This window comes from Grus americana, chromosome 10, assembly GCF_028858705.1.
Source record: "Grus americana isolate bGruAme1 chromosome 10, bGruAme1.mat, whole genome shotgun sequence".
Lineage (NCBI taxonomy): Eukaryota > Metazoa > Chordata > Aves > Gruiformes > Gruidae > Grus > Grus americana.
The window spans coordinates 6,335,862-6,359,860 of NC_072861.1; the positions used below are offsets into that span (position 1 = coordinate 6,335,862).

A 23,999-nucleotide genomic window follows, 5' to 3' on the forward strand; every position below is an offset into this window, starting at 1 on the left:
TTCTAACAACCACATTAATTAGCACGTTTTAGATTACACTAGGGCTGAGTTCCCCAACTATGACTTATCAACATCTGAGACTCGAGGTAGAGTGTGCTGTGTGAACTGGATGTAAGCAAACTGGAACAGGACATTAGAGAGGTGGCTTTAAGATTCTATTACTTATATAAGCAGTCAAGTGGTTAAAACAGTGATTTTGCTTACTTAAGCAACATTTTTGCCAATTATTCCATTATGAAAACCTAAAAATAGTTTGAAAAATCAGGTATTCCAAGTTAAATTTTTCTCTTTTTGCTAACTTCTTTTAATTAGAGGCAATTATACGATATGAAATTTTACTGGGTTTATTTTATGTTCTTTTGAGAAATTTTGTAGAGAGGAAGGGACATGAAGGCTTACTTTTTCATGTCCTTATGTTGCAGAATGCAGATCTCCACAACATAATTTGTTGTGATAGCCAAAATATTATGTCTGGCTTGAGTTCAAGTAACTTCAGTTACAGATAAGTAAAAAAGAAAAGAAAAAATTAGGATAAAGGCTGTGCTACCAGCTCTGTTTCAATCAAATGGTTGTTAATATTCTCGTGGGAGTTACTAAAAGATCTACATTAAACCCCCAGAAAAAAGAGAGGGCTTTTCCTTCCTAGGCCAGGTGTTGAGTTTAGAACACTAGCCTAAAATAAGTTTGTCCTGTTGCTTACCTTTATTTACATAGTGCTTGCATTTAAACCCTACAGAGCGTGATTTGGGTGCCCAGCGTTGACATTACCAAACAATGTTTGAAGAATGTTTGTCTTCCAGACTAAGGTTTCAATTTAGAAAGGTGTGGCTGTTCAATGAAAGTATTTAGGTGTGTGCTGAAACACAGCCCAGAACTCAGGTCGAGGTTTGCGAATAACATGGTAATATTTCACCTCCTGTGTCCTGCAAGGGCACAGGTATAATGCTGTCATTTGCTACTAGTGAGAGCAAATGATTGAAGTACACATTTGGAAGAAAAAAATTGCTCTGAAACACCTGAAAGCTATGTGACAACCAAAGTATAAACTACCTTGTTGTGTTCTACATTATTGATTGCTCAGGTAGCACATACAATCTGATTTTATCTCAGCTATACGCTAAAGACTTTTCAGGTAGTATCTGACATCAAACTATTAATGCAGCAAGTATGATACTAACCAGACTGATTGGTCCAGCAGTTCTATTTGTAAAGAGTTGAGTTTGGCCGTTATTAAACAAAGCAAGTTTCACAGAAGGCCTAGTGCTCGAGTCCCATGGAATACTCCCCCCGTTCTTGTTCATCTGAAGCCTTCCTTTTCAGTGGCCTAACCTGCAAAAGCACTGACTGCAGAATTGTGTGAGACAAGTCACCAGGCCTCTACTTCTCACATGCTAAAACAGGAGCGCAGGCGCGTGTGAAGAGTCAGGGTAGAAAAGACCACGACACAGTAAAAGTGGAATTCAGATGTCTAAATGCTATTCACGCTTTTAAAGGTGTTCCTAAAGGTTTATGGAATCAAGTTTTATTAATAAATATAAATCTGCCTTATGGGTGGGTCTTTTAACCAAGTATAGCAGCAGAGAATAGCTTATTTGGAATTAAAATGTATGGAAATTTTAAATCGTGAGCAGTTAACTGACTACTCTAAAGCTGAGGAGAAAAACCCTTGAGTCTTTAGTGTGTTATATTAATTATCTAGATTCGCTAATAAGTGTATTTTCCTGATATTTTTTTAATGATAGGAGAGTAGAAAAGAAAGTCTTCCTTCATAGGCAGCCTCATGTGATACTGTCCTGCTTGACAGCACACTAGACAGGTGGTAACTGTCTGTATTTATTAGAAAGCTTCTGTTGCATAAAACACAAATTAATTTAGCTTTTTGAAGATCTACTGCCTGGCTGGCACTGCTGTTATATTCCCTATACATGATACACAGTGTGCTGCATTCAGCAAAGCTGTCCCCTCAGAGATTCCTGTACCCTAACTTGAGGGGTCCATCACCTCGCTTATTCGAATTTTTTTTATGGCTCTACTTAATAGTGTAATTCTCGGCCGAGGTTTCAAAGCTGACTTTATCTGACTAAAGGCAGCAAGGCCGCTTACTGAATTTGCAGTTTGAATGCTCCCAGGTTTTACCAAGTTTGCCTTTATTTTGCAAGCTTTTTGCTCTTGCAAGCTTTCTTTCGCAGCCGCTGCTGTGTGAGAAATCAATTTGTCCCCAGCAGAAGTTTGCTTATTCAAAACAAACTCAAGTTCACCAAAACCACTTAGGACGTAGTGGAAGGACTCTGCTTGGTGTTCCTGTGTGAAAATCTCAGAGCCGCTTTGCGAGAGGGCGAACGGGTGCGTGTGTGTGCTCAGAGTGCCCTCTAACGGGTGTGCCAGGCCCCGGAGGAGCCGGGCCAGCGGTGCTCGGAATCAGGCTTCTGCTTTGTTTTCCTCCAGTCGGTTAGCAGTTTGCATTAATTGTGTTTATTTGCATGAAGCAAAATCCAAGAGATCTGAAATGAAAGCATTTTCTTCTAACAGCTAACCCTCTCCCTGCCTCCCCCCCCACCCCACCCCATTGCAACTGGAATACATGTTAGCTTTCTCATGTCTGAAGGTACGGCTTTGCATTTTTAATGTGTGTCACTTTCTGGTCTTTCTTTTAGAACATCTTGCACAGAATATTTCCAAGTCACACATGGAAACTTGCCAGTACTTGAGAGAGGAGTTACAGCAGATAACATGGCAGACTTTTCTGCAGGAAGAAATTGAGAACTATCAGAACAAGGTACAAAAGCATGCCAAGCTATGGCATGCTTTTTTTGTTTAAAGCATGGTATTTCCATAACACACTGCAAAATTCACTTTTTCACTGCTTTCTGTTTACTATCAGGAATGTGTATTTTTGTGTGTTTTCGAAGAAATAATATGCTAGAATCAAAAGCAGCAAGATGGTTAGGATATCCTTTGCACTTGTGATTTTTACAGGTACAGGAAACGGCAAAGCCATACTCCTAAAATCTGTCTAGGAGTGATAAACAAGGATACAAAACCAGAGAATTTTTTTCAATCCTGAACGGCATGTTATTTTCATTTCTGAATTTGTAATCTCCTGGATCAACAACAACAAAAGCTGAAGCCACCAAGTTTCATAATTTTACCTAGTGTGTTTTGTTTTGAGCTTATAAACACAGAACTCTGTCAGATTTCCAGCCTTCAATGCCTGGTTCTAATCCTGATTCATTCCACAGCTGTGTTTCAGTTTTACCTACAGAATAGCAGTACAGGGCTACCATACCGCCTGTGGGTATTCTAAGATTGAATTGATGTTTCTATTTCTAACACGTCTTCCATCCACAAACTACTACCAAATGGCTACTTTTGGAAAAATGTCTTGGGAAGCACAGTGTTCTGTGAACATACTTCTCATTTCCACAAAAAAATATTTAACCTCCAAGAATATAATTTTTTCCACTCATTAGGTAATTTCATTCTGAAGAATTATCAACATATGAAAAAATCACTACTTGCATGCCTTCTTTATGTTGTTAACAAGATGATCTTCATATATGTATATCTTTATATGTATCTTTATGAAGACCACTTAGATAATTTACATTCAGTACAAAATACAGAAGTTGAAAGGAAAAATGTGATTATATGCTTCTAGTGTAAATTGGCATTTTCTTTTGATGCAGTGAATAAAATTCCCACTGAAATGACCAGAATCATTATACTCTGACATTTTTGGCTTTTGAAGTAAAAACATGCCAACCTGGATCTCTTCTGACATCACTGAAGAAGTCTTACATGTTTGTATTGTCACTCATCCATGTGAGGCTTTGGCTTTGAGGTTAATTCCCCTAGTCTTAGAAGCAGACTGTAGCCAGGAGTGCTGGAGAGAATTCACTCCGCTTTTTTTGTTTCCAGCTCGATTTTACTTGATGAAAATGGGCTCTCCAAACCTTGGTTAGTAATTCTTCAATTTTTCTTCTCTCTCAAACAGCAAAGGGAGGTAATGTGGCAGTTATGCGCAGTCAAAATAACAGAAGCTATACAGTATGTAGTGGAATTTGCCAAACGCATTGATGGCTTTATGGAACTGTGTCAAAACGATCAAATTGTGCTTTTAAAAGCAGGTATGTGGGTTAGTTTTAAGGTCTGCTTCTATTAGTTTTGACTGAGGAAGGTGTTACCTGTATACAGTGATTGTATACACACACATATATATAGTACAATGATCATTTAAAATAATACAGGGAAGAAACCTTACAAATTGTGTCTCTGTTTGAAGTACTGTGCCTTCTTAGTTACTCTGGATAGAATGAGTTTGGGTCTATCTATGTGAACTGTTCATTATGAACAAAGGGAGCAGTGAGTGTGTAAAGACAACTTGGATTCAATTTTTTTATTTTGGCTTACTAATAGTGAATAACAAATTTCAAGGTAAAAATCCAGATTGTTCTATGCACAATGTTGTAGAAGTAACGCAGTTTACAAATACCAAAGTTGTCAAAGCCTTGTGAACATTAATCTAAATGAGCTGCTTTGACTTCAGAGACTTCATTAATAAAAAATTATAGTTTATTAGCATTAATTAGTTGCTTTAGCAAAAAACTTCTGAAGGGGTTTATGGGAATTCTTTTAATTCTACTAGCAAATCAAACTATGCTCTGCTGCACCACAGAAACCTACTACCCTACTCAATTGATAGTGAATGCAGAGCATAGGAAATTTTTAAATTCTCACTTGCTCTTTGCAACTGAAGTCTCTACTTAAATAGTCAAACATACATTGTTTCTGTTTTAGGGTCTTTAGAGGTTGTGTTCATCAGAATGTGCCGTGCCTTTGACTCCCAGAACAACACAGTCTACTTTGATGGCAAGTACGCTAGCCCAGAGGTTTTCAAGTCCTTAGGTAAGGAAATGTCAAGTGTTGTATCTCTAAAAAAAACAGAATAAAAATAATAAGGTGGAAAAGCAAGGGGGACAGCTGCTTTAAAAAAAAATCAGGCTATAGTATTCAAATACAAGAGTCCCAAAGCTCAAACTGCTTCCTTTATAAGCAGTCAAGCTGGCTCTGTTTGAGGCCAAGCTGATTTCAGGAGTTAAAACAGCTTAACTCCATGCAGTAAAGGACTGTTGGTGTTGAAATTCAACACTTAGGTCAGGGTAGAGCAGTTTGGACACACTTGTTAAGAACAGAAGCTGAGATTTCACATCGAGTGTAACATTTTGTATGACTTGTTGGAAAAGGCAGCAGGTTTAAAGCTAATTTTGGATATACTGACATTCCTGCTTTGACGATGTTAGTGTTTTGTAATATGCAAAGTCCAGTTATTTACAGGTAAAATACTGTAAATAATTTTTTTATTAAACCACAGTTTATAATTTTGAATTTTTTTTCCTCTCTATTTTTGCTAATTTTAAAAGGATGCATTTCACTGAGTATAGATTTGGGATGTAAGCTGTTTTGGAGGGCAGTGAAAATATGGCAGTGGGGAATGCTGTGCAATTACCACAGTATTCTTTGTCTTTCTGAAACACCTCAAGGTCCAAGGTCTGAGTGCAAACAATTCAGAGTATGCAGTATCAGATGTGGGTTCCAATGAAACATAACTTTCATGTTACCAACTACATCCAGAAGTTTAGGCTGGGTTGGGGCTGCGATCTGCAGAGGAGAGCCCTCTTGCATCAGGTTGCAATCCCCTTCAAAGCAGGGCTCCACTTTGGCGAACTGCGTAACAGCATGCGTAACAGCAGCAGTAACCTGACTTACACCTGTGTGAGCAAGAGAATGGATGAAAGGAGACAGTTCCTTTTCTGCATGAAAAGCTTTCAGACCTCAGCTTCTCCTTTTGCTCCTGCATGTACCTTGTATGCCTCTCTCCCCTCCCTCTTCTGTGTGCTCAATAGTCTTAAAATCAGCACATTCCAAGTACACATTTCAAACCTCCAGTCCACAGTGACATGAGAAAGTTCCGTTCAGAACAGCAACAAAGCTAAACCAATTTTGAGCTTGAAAATGGCTTGGGTTTTATCCGTATTTATCCCAAAAGAACCAAATGTGGAGAAGATAACGGTGTGCAAAACCTTCTAAAATACTGGCTGCCAGGGTGTGGGAGCTGGGGACTCATGGGAATGGGGTAGTAAGCTCAAGCATGAGTGAGATCCACTACCATCACTCCACAGTCCTTAAGAAGACTGTTCACCTGTGAAGTATTTTACATCCGTTTTTCACCATCAGAATAAATCAACAACTCTGTAGCTCTGAAGTAGTTTTAAACAATGTGACATGAGCTGTACCTTCTTTTTGGCAGGTTGTGAAGACTTCATTAGTTTTGTGTTTGAATTTGGAAAAAGTTTATGTTCTATGCACCTGACAGAAGATGAGATAGCTTTGTTTTCTGCGTTTGTTTTAATGTCGGCAGGTAAGAGATAAAGGTTTGCTCTAGGTTTATTTGGTAGAGGTCATTTTTATTGTGAAGTCTTTTTAATTATAATCTTAAGACTATTGGACAGCGTGAAACATCATCTTTTTCAGTGTCTCCTTCTTGACCAAAATTTTCATTTTAATAAACACATTAAAGCTATGAATTTAGGAATAAATTTGTGTAGTTCGAAATTCTAATCTAAAACCTTGTTTTCCAAATTTTCACCTCATTGAGTACTCAGATTCTTTGCAAAAGCTTAAATGCATGTTGGCAAGACCTCTGGGTCAATCTAGGTGAGACAGGCAGAAGGTAGCCACTGAATTTATATAGTCAGCTTTCAACATATGAGAGCTTGCAGCTGTAAGCACATGACAGAATGCTTCCAATGTCACCTCGGGTCCGTTAAACAGGGTTGCCACTGTAGTGTGGTACAAAGGTACCGAGGTAGCTCAGGTATCTGTCACCAACTGGGTACACCAAGAATTATGGTGCTAGACATACCAGTCACCCCAGGAGTCAGCCTGGGTCTACCATACCTGTAACTAAAATAACGTAATAATCTCAAGTAGATACGTGCAGTACTCCAGGTTCTGGGAAGGCTTATTAAGTCGGGTGGAACAAGATACCAGTGCAGAACGTCAGTCAGTGCGTGTCTGGCATAACACCTAAGGAAATAAATGCTCTGGTTTTAGACTGCAGCGTAGCAGACTCGGGAGTGGTGGTGGAAGAGTCTGTTAGCAACACTGGGTTTGTTGAGACTGTCCTAAACACATTCTCATACCATTTGCCAGATTGGAAATATGTTAGCCCTGTGTCTTAGTATGTAAACCAAAGAATCCCACAGTTCTGCCACACAGAGGATGTAGCAGGTAGTATTACTTTTCTGCTAGGATGTTCAGGAGCTTTTTTTTTTTTAAATAGCTGAATATTTGCTTCTGATTTTTCTGTATGTCACTGTAGATTTTAGCAAGAAGATCCACTCCAGCTACTTGTTCCTTATGTGACCTATTCATTTCCCACTAAAAAGTAGCTTAATTTTGTAAATACCCTGCATTTTACAGACCTTGTTAGCAAATGATTAATAAATCTTACTCAAATATGCTGCATTCTTCTAATGAAGGGCTTTACAAAAGTAATTTTAAATGCATGTAATAAATATACTCCAAACCCTATTAATTTTGAAACTCATTTTCTATATGAGAGTATGTAAGAAGTGGAAGGAAGAAAGGTTGCAAAGAAAGATGAATCTGTAACAGACTTAGTGCTTCCTGGTGCACTGTGATTGAAGTGTGCAGTACTAGAGGTGTTAACTCCATTTATATTTAGATCGCTCATGGCTTCAGGAGAAAGTAAAAATTGAAAAACTCCAACAGAAGATCCAGCTAGCACTTCAGCATGTCCTACAGAAGAACCACCGGGAAGATGGAATTCTAACAAAGGTAAGACTCATAATATGCCGTGTCACTGTGAAAGTACGCTTTCTTATGAACTGTATCCTAATGATGGTGTAAAAGCTTTTATGCAGTTAACTTGTTATTTATAAACCCAGAATTCTTTGTTCAAAATCAAGGTGCTTAGCTGAAAGTATTTACTAAAAACTAGAAGAGGTGAAATGATGATGCGCTAGGGAACAAGGTTGATAACAGTGTAAAAAGTATTTTAATGTTGAACTTCATGAAAAGCGTTGAAGGGGTTTATCCCATTTCTCCTACACATTTCTGCCACACAGACTACTACTTCAGTTCTACATGTGTGTCTCAATCCTTATGAAATCTCTGCCTGCATGACAATTAAGTTGTTAGAACGCGCAATACACAAACTAACCTTGGTTTTCAGTCTTCCATGAGAAGTTCCCCACACAGCCTTTTTCTCAGTTCTTCCAAATATTGATGCCTAGGGAAAAGAGATTGTACATACTGTTATGCTAATCTACAGTATCTTCACTTAATTCTTCAAAAATGGAAAAGTGGTGTGATGTTAAAAAAACAATAAACCTGATGAACTGGGGAAGGATAGGCACTTCTTTACAGAGGCAGCTCCCTTTAGAACTCTACACAGCCAGAAAGCTTATGCTTAGTTTCACATAACAGAATTAATTACAACAGAAGCAGGATGGTCCAGCCCAGGCTTTGCAGATTGGCCTCATTTCAAATCCTAGCTCATATAATTCTTTTCCCAGCATATACTTTGGATGCCTTTGTTGGAAGAAATGTTCTTCCATGTGCTTTGATTTGATTGAAAAATAACTTAGTAAGTTCAGGGAGTACCCTAGTCATATTTTTGAAGTACAGAATTTTCTGGTCTGTTCCTTTTCACCTTGTTTGCCATAAATTAAAAAAGCCTAATCTATTGCATTGCCCGTTCCCTCCATATTATTCGCAGTAGGTTTAAAAGTAGTCAGGACTGCCTTCTTCCAAGAGAATGACTAAGTTGTGTGAATGAAGGTCCAGCCATGAAATACTTCTCTATCAGTCCAGTGCTTGGTAGGCAAGTGAGGAAACCTAACAATACATTTTCCTAGGAACTTAAAGAAAATATTATTTCACAAATAGCATTAATCCATTACTTGAGTAGCTTTTTAGTGGCTTCCTTTTTTTTTTTTAATCTAACATAACAAGCATCCAAGACTACTCATCTGAAATGTCATTGTTAAGGTAAACTACTGAAGTTATCTCAAAGTGTTTGGGAGAGCTTTGATCCTAAGAGCAAGATTGGGAGGCCTGGTTCCATATATGACCGTATGACTTCTGTTCATTTTTTTTACAGTTAATATGCAAAGTGTCTACTTTAAGAGCACTGTGTGGACGACATACAGAAAAGCTTATGGCATTTAAAGCAATATACCCAGACATTGTACGACTTCATTTTCCTCCACTTTACAAGGAGTTGTTCACTTCAGAATTTGAGCCAGCGATGCAAATTGATGGGTAAACGTATCACCTAAGCACTTCTAGAATGTTCGAAGTACAAACATTAAAACAAAAGAAAGGAAAAAAAAAAAAAAAGAAAGAAAACCAAGACACTTTATATGGCCCTGCACAGACCTAGGGAGCCAACACACTGCACATCTCTTGGCGGTCGGGGTCAGGCGAAGGATGGGAAACAATGAAACAAAGTTGAACTTGTTTTTCTCATGCATATGATTTCCATTATGCCTACAGATATGGACCCTTTTTCTGTCTCAACTTCTCAATCCTTGACCTCTGTTTACACAGACTGAGGGTACTAATGTCAGAAGGTTGTTTTCTCTTGTAGTTCACTGCCCAGACTTTTGACAGAACAATCAATTTGTTGATCAGAACAGAGTCCACCTAGTAATCAGCGACTGGTGTGCATTGCAGAGATTTCAGCATCAGTTTGCACAACTTGCTCATTGTTTCATGAAGGACGATTTTTTTCACCTACCACTTTTGCCAGTAGACAGAACGGCATGAAAAGGGTCCATAGCAATAGCAACAATAGCATTATAATATATTACAGGGTAAATGGGCATGAAGACTATATATAGCAAAAGAGATATTGTTTATATATTGTTTTAATTAATATAAAATGTAGTTACTGGTATAGCTTTTCTTGTTGAATTGATAAGGCACTTTCATTTTGCACCTTTTTCTTTAAATTAAATGCTAGCGTGTTCATTGTTGTGTTGCATGTGCACCAGAAATTCAAGTTTAACTGAAAAAGGTTTGGCAGGTACTGGTACATTGGGAGGTATTTATGCTGCTGTTTTCCATGTTACTTTTAAAGAGAGGCTGGTCATATCCTGAAATGGTTACACAGATTTTTTTTAAGGAGTTGAAAATAATGACAATTTTCTAAATTAAAATCAGCTTTTCAGCTGTTAATTTCAAAGGTACTTTTATTTTCAAAGGTTTCAAACCTGGATGTTTAAAATTACATACCTAAATTCAGATTTAGGTGCACAAGTCAAAATCCTCATTTTCAGAGGCGCTGAGTTTCTGTGGTCAAAGTTAAACTAAGCAATTACAAATCATTTACAAATGAGTAACACAGCATCCTTGAAAATCAAGCTATTAAATAAAGTGTATTTCTGCCCACCATAAATCCAGGTTTGAAGGTATTTACTCAAGTCTGTATCTACAGTAAAAGTATGTGTGTATGATATGTCTGTGGAAAAGTAATTCTTATACATAATACATACTTTTGTACTCCATATTGTAAACAATGCCTTCAAAGTCCAAACCCTAGCCTATCAAAATCCATAGGAGGTTTGTCTTTGCCTTTAGTGAGATGAGACACTGACCCATGTTCTTCCAGCATCCAGCAGTTCAATTTCACGTAGCTGAACAGAGAAGTCCATTGCTCTCCTTATTTAAGAAGATGCACTTTAAAGTTTATCAGTGAGGACAGACTAACAAAGTAAAGGCACACTGTTGCTAGAAAGCATTGTTTTGTACTCTGTATAATGCCTAGAAATCATTAATATCATTAATCTGCATTCTGTAATTCTGAAACTGTGATTCCCATATTGCATAACCAACCAATAAGCCCAATCTTGCAGTCTTTATTATTACTCATTACCATTCCCTTTAGGAAGAATACTGTCTCTGAGCACATTTGGCAAATAAACCTAGTTCTGAGGGAAACAGATTCACAATAAACGATATCACAAAATAAACTGTGGCTGTTTGAGCCAGAGGTGTGTAACTGGTTTCGATCAGATGAGGATGTAGAACTGGATGCCTTGTAGGTCTACACAAATGAAGTTTCTGAAGAAGTAGGTAAAAGCCAGGAACTTTAAAAAAAGAAACAGGAATGAGACAGAATGTGCTCCACTGCTTTAATTTCCAAGGATAAACAGTCTCTTACATATATTATAGTTGTTAAGACGGAACAGAAGTTAATAGAAGCACAATGAAGCCTAACTATTTTAAGAAGGAGAATTAGGTCAGTGGGTTATTATAAGCAAAACAGAGGTTTCTTCTATGATTTAAACATGTTTCCTTTGGGGTCAAATTGTATTAAAATGTATTAAAAATTTTATCGTCTGCCACATCAGGGGGAGCTTACAGCTGTCACTCACCTCTGTGCTTGGAAAGGAGGCAGAGATGAGCATCGTATGTTTCCCCTTCAAAGCAGTATGTCCCTGGAGTACAGGAGGGGAACACCTGCACCTCCTTGAGCACTGGGATGGAGGCATGAGAGGGCTTTTGGAAAAGGTCCGTAGAGCCGTCCCTTTACTGCTCCATCCTGCCTGCTCCCAAAGAGGCATCTCACAGCCCAGCACGTGCTCTCTCCAGTCCCACTGAGACACTTTTCCTAGAATCATTGTTTACTTTATTGGAGTAACTGGCATGATATGGTACTTTCATTCTAATGTGTGTTCCTATTTTTAAAGCAATCCTTTTAACTAACAAATGTTTTCTGAATGTGACCAGCCTTAGGTGCTAGTCCTGTAAAGATCAACTAAACTTAATTTCAGTGTCAACTAATGAATAATGAAGTAAGATCTGCATTTTTTAGAGCGAGATACAACTCCTACTTCTGACAATAAGTAGACTACCAGGCAAAATATTTGGGGATTAACTTTTAGTCATGTCCTTTTCTGACCTTTTCCTGATGAATATTAGTACTTTACCAGGGTCCAGTCTGGGATCTAATGGTTTTCTTTGGTATCTAGTTCAGCATATTTACACCCGTAAGTCATTGACAACACAGACTTTTGGAGCATTTACTAATAAAATACATAACCATAGAAAGGTGCCAGATAGGGCCTTAGCTGAAAGCCCTTTGCATCTGAAAACAGCTTGTGACGTGATCTTCCAGGCCAGAAAGTCCTGTCATTTTTGTCCATGGGAGCTCCTGGGTACTGGTGTCTTGTTAAATCGGGCTGTGCATATATACCCCAAGTAACTCTGCTTTCCTGATCACAGTTAGAGAATATAATTTTTGTTTTGCTCTTTGTAGACAGGGGAAAAAAAGGGATACAGCATGGCAGATGCACTGACAAGACTTCTGTTGCCAAGGAGGCTTTTATGAAAGGGGACACAGAATAAGGTCAGAGCAGTGGCCATGTAAGAACCCAACGCAGCAGAGGAAACGCGCTCTGCAGAACCTCTGGGACTATGGCCTGGTATCAGATGATCAACCAAATATTCAGTTAAAAAACATATTTCGGGTCAATGGATATTCACATGAGTATTTTCATAATCTGCCCAGTTCACTACCAACAAAAACATAGCTGAAGATAAAGGAATAATATATTGGTTTTGAATGACCTGTTCCTTAAAGTCTGCAAAGAGATATATTTTCATTGGGTGTTACATCTATCCACGGAGATGTTTTCTGGCTTTCTAGGAAAGAGATACCATCTGTCATTTAAACCACCCTAATATACTTCAACATCTCCAGCATTGTTTGACATTTTAAAAACTACGGGATTAGGTGAAAAGGGAGGCTGTTTTTAAGTTTGGTTGTTCTTTATTAAAGCTTATCTATCTTAGTATGGATACCAAGATATCTGTGTGTGTATGTGCACCTGTGTGTGTGAGAGAGTACATTTGTGTGCGCACATGAATATACGCGTGGGTACGTGCGAATGGCTGCTTCTAGGCTGTTAAGTGTCAATGGAATAAAGAAAATGTATTCAAAATACTTAAGTCAAAAATAGAAGGTGGAAAAAAAGATTTATTCTATACAAAGCCTTGTCTGGACCACTTTAGAGAGACTTCTATTTTTTTAACCCTTCTATAAATGTTTGATGGCACTTGAAATATTCCTGCAATAAAATGTGATTTGTGTAAACATTAAAAAAAAAGATTTTGTAATGTGAAACAATGAAAGAAAGTAATGTAATTTTTCTAAAAAACAAAAAAAAACAAATGAACGAACTTTGTATTATTTTCTTGATGGAATTTGTCTATTTGTCTTTGGAAAACTTTTTATTTCATTGAATGTGCCATAGTAGAGGTGTGTTTTTCTTTTTCTTTCTTTTTTTTTTTTTACATTTTAGATTAAAGGAATAGCTGTGTTCCGACATTCCAAAATGCAAGATGACATAGCAGTCATGATTAAAAGGTTTGATTAGTAAGCTTCAATCATTGTTGCTTTTTTTGCACATGTTCTTCATTCCTCTACAGTGCAATATGTACATAGAGCACTTGCGGGTGTAACCTTGATCCCTCAGGGAAAAATACATATTTGTACAGGATTTTTCTTTTTTTTTTTGCCTTTTTTTCTTTTTCTTTTTCTTTTTTTTTTTTTTTTTGCTAAGGAATGTCGATTGAATCACTTGTCTGTTGTTGAGGGGCAGCCAGATAATAATCCTAAACCACTGTTACAAAACATTGATTGTTTAAATTTTGTGCCCTTTTATTATTTAAAAAAGAAAAATAAAAGTTATTTTCTGACAGTTCTTTGTGCTGATTGGTGAAAAAAGGGTAAATAGATAAGCACCTTATGATTGACTTAACTGTGAATGACAATCCATCTCGTTATCAACATCAGAAGCCCTAATATTTTGGGGCTGGGTTTAAGAGTCAGAAACTAATGTGCTCAGGGATCTTCTAAAACTCTTCAACAGGGTGGCCAGTACTACTGGTGGAACAAATTACTTTTTAAAAAATATGCTAGTATTTCTTCCTTTCCCCCTCCCCTCCAGGCACAAGAGAACTGGATTATTTTTTTTTAACTAAATGCTCTACGCGTGCCTCATTCTCTTGCTCAGTTTTGCAGTATAGCAGCTCTTTGGTCTTTATTTTGTTTAAAACAAAAGTACACCAAACAGCGCAAAGGTTTTGCAATTCTACTTTAGAAAATAAATTAATGCTGACCTATTAAATAAATTATTGAAATTAATTTCAATACCCTCTGGACATTTTTATAATGATAGGACTATTTTTCCAGCTGAATTTCAGTGTTTTGCAATAGAAAATGGATTTTCAGTATTTAAATTATTGTCAAAGAAAACAAATCAGTTTATCATAGCACAGTAAGAATGAAAAGATAACGATTAGGTTTCAGCAATGACGTCACATAGAAAGGACCACAGATCTATAGGAATACAAGCACAACAATTCGGACGTTGTCTGTCATTGTTGCATATGCTTCATGGTAAAGCAAAAAACCTGACTGAGGCTGTGAAGACATTTTCATACCTAGTACATCAACTACAGGAATTCTAAGTGATTACAATGGCAGCAAAACCCAGCAATGTCTAGGCAGTCTCCAAGTGCCAAACTGTAGGATTCTGGAAGCCTGTCCCAATTAGCCTTGTTTTATGGCTTCACATTCTTTTGAAAATGCAAGTAGAAAAGTAAATAATCAACTACCAAAAAAAATGAGCAAGATTTCAAGGCATTGGTTAGACTGGGAAGAGAGTGAATTTCTCCATCAAACATGTCTGTCGTCTTGCAAAAAGCATCAGTTCTCCAGTATCTTAGGTTACTGAAGGTTTTTTCACTGGGCATATGGCTTCCAGTTGTTTACTTTAGGTTGCTTAATAAATAGGGAAACCTTTCTTAAGGTTTTACAAGCTGACGGTCAAGTTTAGCTTGGAATGGCCTTCCAAGGCAGGCAACTACTTAGTGAGTATGACCCCTTGATCAGTTTGTGTTCTGGCATCTTGAGTAGAAGAAAATTCCTATTGCTGATTCACAATAGAACCTATGCTTTACGTAAGTGCATATCAATTACACATACTGTTAATATGTACAAACTATAAGATGTTTTAACTTTGTGGTGGGGTGATCCAAACCTTAAAATATCTTTGTTTTTGGATTAGCATAGACATTTCCTAGTCGGTACTTGACGAACAAATCAGGGTGCACAGTATAAGTTGTGCATGCAAACAATGTGTATTTTTTTTCTCTACACATGCCTAAACTCCCCAGTGTAGATAAACTTACTAATATAAATGTCAGAAACAGCATTTACTATCCAATATCCAAAAATAATAAGCAATTTTCTCTTGAGTATTCAGTATATTAAATTCTACCTTTGTGAGCTGATTCAGATTGCACAGAAGAAACATCTTTATTTTCCTTACCTGGAGAAATATAACTATTAGAATTATTTTTTGTTATTAATACTAATATTTATTACTTTAAAAGTTTCATCCATGAATATATTTGAATATTAGCCTCCTATTTTCTTTATTCTTAAATATTCCTGTCAGTAAATCATTTGGTGGAAATGAGGGCAAATGCATATGGATACCAAATACAACAACAAAAAGAAGTTTTAAAATTTAAATGAGTATTTATTTAAAAATCATTGCAGTATGTGCTTTAATCCTAGTACTGTGATAATAGCTTGCTAAATAATGCTAAGTCACCAGACTTGAGAGGAAAAATACGTAACATTTAGGATAATATACAGTCTATCTTTGGAACTTTATTCAGGTACTGAATAGAATTTTAACATCAAAATAAAAGCTGTATTCTACCTTTTTCATATGTAATGTTGCTGCTTTTTTTTTCTTTTTGCCTTTATCATTGGTAGAATATAGCAATAACTTTATAGCAATAAGTAGGCTATCCAAATAAGAAACAAAACATGATAAAGGCTTCAGATCAATACTCATAGGTTCATTTCTTCTGCCACAATATTCACTCGTATGTCTTCCCTCACAATCTCATTACTTCTTCAGGCTGAACTTCACAATCGCGTTGTTCAACCTGATGTGTGACGTCACACCTTTTTTGTTAACGTCTGCATGTCTTCAGTGTTAATATGTCCTTTGTATACTTGTTTTCCTATAAGTCAGTGTTTCTCAAGCTTTCTGAAAGCACAATCCCTCTGGGCTGTATTTCATCACAGGGCTCTCTGTGTTGGAATTAACTTTTTCTGGGACAGGGAGTACAAACCAGCTGTAATTACTGGCAGCATTTCCTAGCTAAAGGAACTGAGCTGCTGCTAGTACTTAGTAACTCCATGGCTACTGCAAATGCTTGCAGCCAACAGCCAGCTCTTCCAGCTCCTCCATGCTGGAGAGACTGAGCTGCATCCAGTAAGCGGGACGAGTTCCCTGGCCAGCGCACTCATCTGCAGCCAGCACAACCATATGCTCCGCGCTGGAGAACCGAGCTACGTTTGCCTGACATAGTGTTTTGATAATAATCTAAACACTTTGGCAACTTTCAAATGGTTGTGACTTTCAGTTTGAGAAACACTACCCTGAATTACCCCACAGAGTCTTAATGTAGATGCACAAACTTTACAGGAACTTGCAATCTGTAACGCTATCTACACCTAATGCAGAGAATTCATAAGCAATACAGTGAATTTTATTTCACAAAAAGACGTATGTACTGTACACCTTTCTAAATCCAAAATGTTCCTCATTTCTACACTGATTTAGAAACAAGTTACAGAACAGTGGTAAATATTTAAACTATTAGGACATTAACTGGCTGCTTCTTTATATGTAACTGTATTGTCTGCCTGCTCCTTTTCTGGAGATGTGTTTTTGTATTGGATGTTTGGGCCAATGGGAGGCTTCAAGCTACAATGTATTTTCCCAGATTAAATATATTTAACATATGACAAACCCCAGACAAGGCTTTTTAAAATGTATAAAGAACTGCAGTGTTAGGTGGTTTATTTGCAAACTGTTTTCAATGTTGTCCATTTTTATGGCACCTTTAACAATATTCTTGTTTCCAAAGTACAAAAAAAAAAAAGGTTAAAAATACTCTAGCCATAACTGAATGTCAAGCAATAAAAACAAATGACTTTTTGTGCATAGATTTAAAAGAAATACAAGTTTTAGACATCTGCATGTAAATGCAATCTCTTGTTTACTGCTTTCTTAAACTTGAGCAACTGATTCCTTATTTTACTACTAATTTAAGGACTTGTAATGGCCTGTAAACATTTTATCTTGCTCTATTCTTTCAACTCTTAACTTTGTCTCTGCTTTGGAGTCATAATATTTAATGTTGTTCTGCTCACCTCTATACAGTTAACTTTTTGCTTTCATTCTGTATAGATAAAGTTATACTATAAACAGCCTACACAGTGCAAATATTTATCTGTTTATCAAATACCACATTATGCTGTATAATATCTGTTTTACTATATAATCTATTTTAGACATAGCTGTTTAGAACTAGAGTGTGCTATTTTTGTGTTTTTCTGATGTGTGGTGCTAGGTAAGTTACTTTTGTGAACAAAAGCAAACAAACCCCTTTTATTCCTAGACAATACCACCTTTGGGTCTTGTTAATTTCACTGAGTATAACTATATATAAATATATATATATTTCTGTATATATATATATATACACACCAACATATGCCCAACAAGTACCTGTATCAGAGTACAAGATTTGGGACATGGTTTTCTCTTTAAATGCATAGTGTCATTATATAAATTATTCTATAGTATATTTAATAAGGAGAAAATTACTTCACCGGTACAGATACTTGATATCAAATGTAGAATTTTTTTCTACATTATTAACATTATTAATTATTAACGTTATTAAAAAATGTTCTGTCCAGCTTGTTATCCTTTCGGTTACTAAAACAGTCTACCTGTAGTGTATCAGAAAAAAAAAAAAATCTGATCTGCCAGTTTAAAGTAATTACGATATGCTGTCTGTCTGAAAGGGAGGTAGTTATTTGGCTTGTCGGGAGTGTTCTATCCTGTCGCTGCATCTGATATTTATAGATGTTATTCTGCTGGGTGCCTTCCTCCCTCTTCACTTTAAATAGGATCTGTACACACTCAAACTGCGGATGTTACTAGGCCATGCCTACACACTTAACTCCAGTTACTGTAAATAGGAATTTTCTGTAAATCTTCCATGATAGATGCATGGCTAAATTCAGTCCTTGGATATGCTTTATAAACCATGCATACATATCCAAGGACAGCCATTAGCAACTTAAGTTAATTAAGAAGTGGAATTTGCAATGTTTTGTCAGGTCTGGGGGTTTTGTTTTTATTTTTCATGTATACCTTAATTTACGTAGTCATGTGCCCTTAAAAGTATTCCTATCCCCTGTTCCTTTCACTCTAGATATTGTTTTCATGTTAATTCTTAAAAACTGATGGATATCAAATATCTAACTAAGGAGGTAATTAACCTTTTAAATATTTATTAGAATTTTTCTGTAATATTACTGAATTTATAAGATCTTTAGCAAAGATTTTTGAACAATTTATTAAATACAATGTTTCTGTTTACTGCACTTTTTGATAATAGAAGGTAGTGAATTTTAAAGCCATGATTCTTGGCTTCCATGCACTGCTTTTATACCCTCGATCCAAGGAATATATATATATAAATAATTTTTTTTAAACAGCAAACATACTGTTGTCCTAAAAATAAATACAAACTTTACTGCACCATGGGTATATTTTCATAAGTGGAATGTTTAATTGCAAACACTATCAGGACAATTATAAAAACCTCTTGAAGCTACAATCTTATTTAAATATAAGCCATGACAATTTTATTTTCCCTTGTTGATTTAAGTCACCTTTTGATATTTTCAAAGAGAAGAGGACTTGCTCTTAAATTTGTATGTACTAACCTATACATAATGCTAGGAACACGTTATCCCTATTGTTTTAATTTTAATAGTTTGATATATTTATGCAAAACCATTTGGTTAACATATATGCTCCCTGTTTACTAAATGTTCAACGTAAGACCAGAATAAATGCTGATTACAAATATACATCAGTTTGAAGATTAAGCACATAGACTTCAAAAACCTCGTTGAGTAATATGCTCAAATTTCTGTAAATACACACAAGTTTAAATGCAATTATACTGTACATGTAAATATATGCTGTCTGTTATGTGTACAGTATGTATAAATTCCTTTTCTAGCCACAATAAAACGTAAGCCATCAAGAGGAATAGTAAAGTGGTATTGTACTAAACCTTTGCTAATGATCTTTACCCAATCACTTAACTTTTCACTTTCATGGATCTTTCCAACTCACTCTTACGATAGCCTGCTTATATTCAAGTTTGTTATTTTACTCAGTCCCGAAAAAAGTATTTTGATTCATTTTGTAAATATAACTGTAAAAATAAGAGATTTAATGTTGTCTTTTAAATACTCCAATTTTCATTCTAATATGAATGTTGTTATATTGTACTTAGAAACTGTACCTTTAATATTACATTACCTTTATTAAGTGCATTGAACACATCGATTTTAGATGTGCTTTATGTACTGTTATCCTGTAATAAAACTTCAGCTTCTAATGGAAAAATCTGTCTTCATTTTTTGTCAGTAACATCTTGTTTGTTTTTCTGAATCATGGTTTATTAGATTTATTCCTTAAGGAGTGCACTGTTACAAAATCAGGCTGTGCTTCCAAGCACGTATATCAGAGCTGTTTAGCACATCCATCGGGTAATGTTTGGCAGTGGGGAAACAAGACTCCCGAGCACCTTTTAAGCTCCCCTTTTGGCCAAGGAGAGCTTTAAACATCCTCAGAATGAACGTGGATTAATCTAGCTTCCCTCTCCTTGAAGGTGTTTTCTTGTTTGAAATCACGGTTCACTGCATCAAGTGCAAGATACAAGAAGTGTGGCTTAAGGCCTTCCCAGTGACTTTGCAAAATACTGCTTCAGGCTAGATCTATATGAGGATTTGGGTATCAAAATTGAGATTTTAATACAATTTAGGCATCAAAATTCCAAGTTGCAACTCCTCTCTGCTGTACTAACTTTGAAAGCACCTGATGTCAGCAGCACGCTTGGTCTTAAGACTTCAGGCATGTAAAATTCTACTTCTGCACCTACCCAGAAATGCCTCAGTCTTGACAGAGCTTTAACAGCTCGGGGTTTATACGCCTGACCATGATCCAGAAATAGGTACTGGCATTCATCTTTGAAGCACTGTATGTGGAAACAGCCTTCATCTACAGATCAAGTCTACAAAGATTAGTGGAAGTGACTGCTGCCTTAGAACTGTAGCACTAAGTAGTGCCATTTGTTCTACAGCAGCTCTATGACTAAAGGAGTCTTTGAGGCTGATCTGAAAATCTAGATTTCATTTTCTCAGCCTCAGGACATGATTCCTGCCCAATCTTTGCACTCACAGGAGAGTTCCTAACCACCAAGATAGAGGTTAGGCAACAACTATATATATTCAGTGTAAAATGCAGCAATTTTTCTCAAGTGAGAGACAAATCAAGGGCTCCCATGCCCACCCATAAGGAAAGCTAAACTGTAGGTTAGGAGGCGGTGGGTTTGGCCCCCAACTATTTCACAAAATCACATAATGGCTGAGGTTGCTGGGGACCTCTGGAGGTCACAAGCAGGGCCACCTAGAGCTGGTTGCCCAGGACCGTGTCCAGACAGCTTTCAAGTATCCCCAAGGATGGAGACTCCACAACCTCTCTAGGCAACCTGTGCCAGTGCTCAGTCACCCTCACATTGAAAAGGTGTTTCCTGATGTTCGTGTTTATGCCATAGAAGTAAAAAGATCACACACAGAAAGTAGCACTATGAAAAAAAACCCACCAGACACTGCAGGTTTTGGAGAGATGCAGACTGAAGTAAGATTTAGCCTGCCACATTCACAATCTAAGTTTTCTAATCATTCAGCTATGTAACTATTACCATACCTGGGTTTTGAAGTAAGATTACTCCTAACAAAGCTACCTCCAGGACTGGGCTCTGGGTGGATCCAATAGGGAGACAGAAACCTTTCCGCTTCTCTGGGATACACAAACCAAAAAAGGGCAAAATTAAAATCAAACAATGTCTTAAAACTGATCTGCAAGCAAGCTGAAGAGACTCCTTTGTTGGTGGGTTTGGACATCATTCTGTATCATCTCAGTATTTGTGTATAGTGCCCAGAGTTTTAGTTACAGGACTAAGCACTGTGAATCCTTTGATTGCTTCATGCTGCAATCCTCGCTTCCCTCTTAATTTCTCCACCTGCAGAGTTGTGAAGGGGATCACCTTTTCTTAGAAAACCACAAGCAAATGAGTTTCCATCACCTAGACCTACAGATACTGAGAATATCTGAATTCCGCATTTTACCACATTGGGAACCTTGATCATCAGAAAAAAGGTTTCATGGCTCTGCCCACATGTTAACAAGTGGGAAGTGAGCCAGGAAAACTGGAAGCCCAGTAGAGGAGGAAAGCTGATAAATGCAGCAACCTCCGCAGGGAATCTCAGCCCTCTCACACGCAGTCCCAACCCCCCCCCCCCCCCCGCCGCCGCCGCCGCCGCCGCCGCCCAGGGACGAGCCGCCCGGCAGAGCCCGGCCCAGCCGCCTCTGCACACCCAGGGCGGGAACTGCCGCTCGAGGCACCCAACATCTGGTCAGGGCCACACCTTAGGGAAGAACGTGGAATCGGAGCGGAGCCCACAGCGCGGAAAGGCTTTAGACACGTTTCATCTCCCGGCGAGGCGGGACGGGGCCGGCATTGGCACAGGCCTCGGCCTCGGCCGCGCCACCGCACCCTCCGCGCCCTCGCCGCCACCCTGCAGCGGTACCGCCTGCCACAAGATGGCCGCCGCAGCCCCTCCCGCAGCTGCTCGAGCCCATGTTGCCATTGGCTGGCTCAGAGCACCTGATCCCCCGCGCCGGGCGCTCTACTACGCTGATTGGCCAATGCCGTGAGGCAGGCTCACGCGGCAGAGAGACGAGGAACCGGCAAATGCGCTCTCCCGAGGGGTCCGTCAAGATGGCGGCCCAGGGGCAGTTGCTGACCTGGTAAGTACGCTTCCCCCCTCCCCCTAACCTAACAGGGCGCGTCTGAAGAGCAGGGGCGGGAAGATGTCCCCTCGCTTCGCACTGCCCCGCCGAGAGGAGAACGCGCCGCCCAGCCCGCTGCGCGGCGGGGGTCCGCATGCGCCCGGAGGGAGTAGGGCGCGCCTGAGTTCCCGCCCCCGCCTGGCTCCGCTCCGTCACTGAGGGAGGGGGAGGCGGCGCCATCTTTTGTTGTTCTCTCAGTGGAGGGAGGGAGGAGCGAGTGCGCTTTCCCGGAGGAAGACTTAGCCTGTATGTTTGCGTATGTTCAGAAATGAGGAACAATTAAGTAATATCCACGATATGGATTTGGGGCAGTGACGTTGTTCTTGTTTTTAATGAGAAAAACCCTACAAAGAAGTAATTCGGGTTTTTAAGCCTAGAGAGGTGAGTTGGCTTTGAATTAGTTTATTTGTGAGGAAGACAGAAATGAATCTTTCCTCGTGCCTTTCAAAGTAGTTTGGGAAGATTGGCATTGTATAAACCCTGTACACTGGAAGGGCTATACTAAAAAAAAAATGAAAAAGGATAGTTTAGAGGGTAAGGTCTGTGTAGAAGACAAAATAGCTCTCTTCTGAAAAACCCAAGATTACTGTATTCTCAAAATTCCAGCAAGTTCAACTCAATGTTTCGTTCTGATCAGTGAACATCTGTAAGCGTGTGACTCCATCAGAATTTCTCTTGCCACTTCTAGCATTTATACCCTGTATTAATTAAGATTGTTCTTTTTGGACTGTGAAGAACATGTGTATTTTACTATTGAAATTCCTAGTAGGGAATTCGTGTATATTTAATTTCTGTAAAGAGGGAATGTGGAAACACTGTGTAGGTAGCCTCTTCTTTTTTTTAAATAAATAAAAATTATTTCAATTTATTTAAATTAATAAATCTGTTCTTTGTTTTTCCAGGGCAAATGTGGCTTTTAATTTTTTGTGTATTGCAATGTTCTTGTTTTGTTTTTGTTTTTTATTATCAGGGATATTTCACCAAAAAATGGCAGTGAAGTATTTTTCTCACATGAAATTTATGAAAAATATTCTTTGGCTCCAAGCTTGTCTGAACTATGGCATTTATCAAACAGGTATATTCTGTTATGTTATAATTTTGTGCTGTTTGTCATCATCCTATTGATACATACCCTTACTGTTTTGAGGGAAACCTGCGTGTTATCCCGTGTGTGAAGATTTGTTACCAGCTTCTTGGTCAGCAGTTGGTCTGTGCTTTGCCTCTTGTGAAACCTCTGAAAGCAGGAAGAGTCTAGGTTGGGACCTCTGGTCTTTTGTGTCTTTTGGAGTATGGGGTGGTATTTTGGGGGTTTTGGGGTGAGGTTTGGGTTGGTTTTTTTGGGGGTGGTGTTTGTTGCTTTTTGCTTTTTCTAATGCACCAAAGAGGGATGAAGTCTGACCCACATTCTTAACTGGTCACAGTAAGGATTGCGTAACCCGTGAACCAGACCTAATTCTTTTTAGGAATTAACATCTTGCTGTCCATCCGTGTCTTCACACTTTGTAGAAGGCTGATGATAGTGTACATTGAAATCCTTTTTACTTCTGTCTTTTGGAAGTAGCCAACGCTGTTTACATAGATCCAATAGTGTCTTAGGTGCAGTGGAGATGCAATTAATTCCTTGAGTAATGAAGAAACTGTAATAAAGTGTTAGCTGAAGAATGGAAAATGATATTATGTGAACACAGGTGGTACAGGTAGTATTGATTGTGCAGTTTTGATGTCCATTTTATTTTCTTCAGTTGAGGAAGTAGAATCAACATTTGTTTCACATAGTGAAAAGCATAGCTCATGCTGCTGAGTTTCAGAAGTTGGAGGAATGTATTTATGCTATTGGGTTTTTTTAAGAGGTCATTAAGCTGGTAGGGAGTT

General features: G+C 38.0%; 2 protein-coding genes and 1 long non-coding RNA gene across 9 annotated transcripts in view; 2 read left to right on the top strand and 1 right to left on the bottom strand.

Moving 5' to 3' along the window:
- The window catches only part of RORA (RAR related orphan receptor A), a 374,756-nt gene extending 360,060 nt beyond the window's left edge, over positions 1-14,696 (top strand). For all 3 annotated transcript variants that reach the window (XM_054837375.1, XM_054837376.1, XM_054837377.1), the window contains 6 exons: positions 2,655-2,776; positions 3,995-4,127; positions 4,798-4,905; positions 6,308-6,418; positions 7,748-7,860; positions 9,188-14,696. In XM_054837375.1, coding sequence (XP_054693350.1) covers positions 2,655-2,776; positions 3,995-4,127; positions 4,798-4,905; positions 6,308-6,418; positions 7,748-7,860; positions 9,188-9,352 — 752 coding nt within the window. In that variant the 3' untranslated portion in view covers positions 9,353-14,696. The remainder of the gene's footprint in view (positions 1-2,654; positions 2,777-3,994; positions 4,128-4,797; positions 4,906-6,307; positions 6,419-7,747; positions 7,861-9,187) is intronic.
- Positions 1-21,843, bottom strand: part of LOC129210959 (uncharacterized) — a 29,179-nt gene extending 7,336 nt beyond the window's left edge. The window contains exons 1-4 of the long non-coding RNA XR_008578692.1: positions 21,704-21,843; positions 20,982-21,074; positions 8,246-8,314; positions 5,507-5,768 (exon numbers count right to left, since the gene is read on the bottom strand). This is a non-coding gene — a long non-coding RNA (uncharacterized LOC129210959). The remainder of the gene's footprint in view (positions 1-5,506; positions 5,769-8,245; positions 8,315-20,981; positions 21,075-21,703) is intronic.
- A 151-nt stretch (positions 21,844-21,994) lies between these two features.
- Positions 21,995-23,999, top strand: part of ICE2 (interactor of little elongation complex ELL subunit 2) — a 39,669-nt gene continuing 37,664 nt past the window's right edge. For all 5 annotated transcript variants that reach the window (XM_054837370.1, XM_054837369.1, XM_054837371.1 and 2 more), the window contains exons 1-2: positions 21,995-22,085; positions 23,098-23,202. In XM_054837370.1, the coding sequence (XP_054693345.1) occupies positions 22,030-22,085; positions 23,098-23,202 (161 nt within the window). In that variant the 5' untranslated portion in view covers positions 21,995-22,029. The remainder of the gene's footprint in view (positions 22,086-23,097; positions 23,203-23,999) is intronic.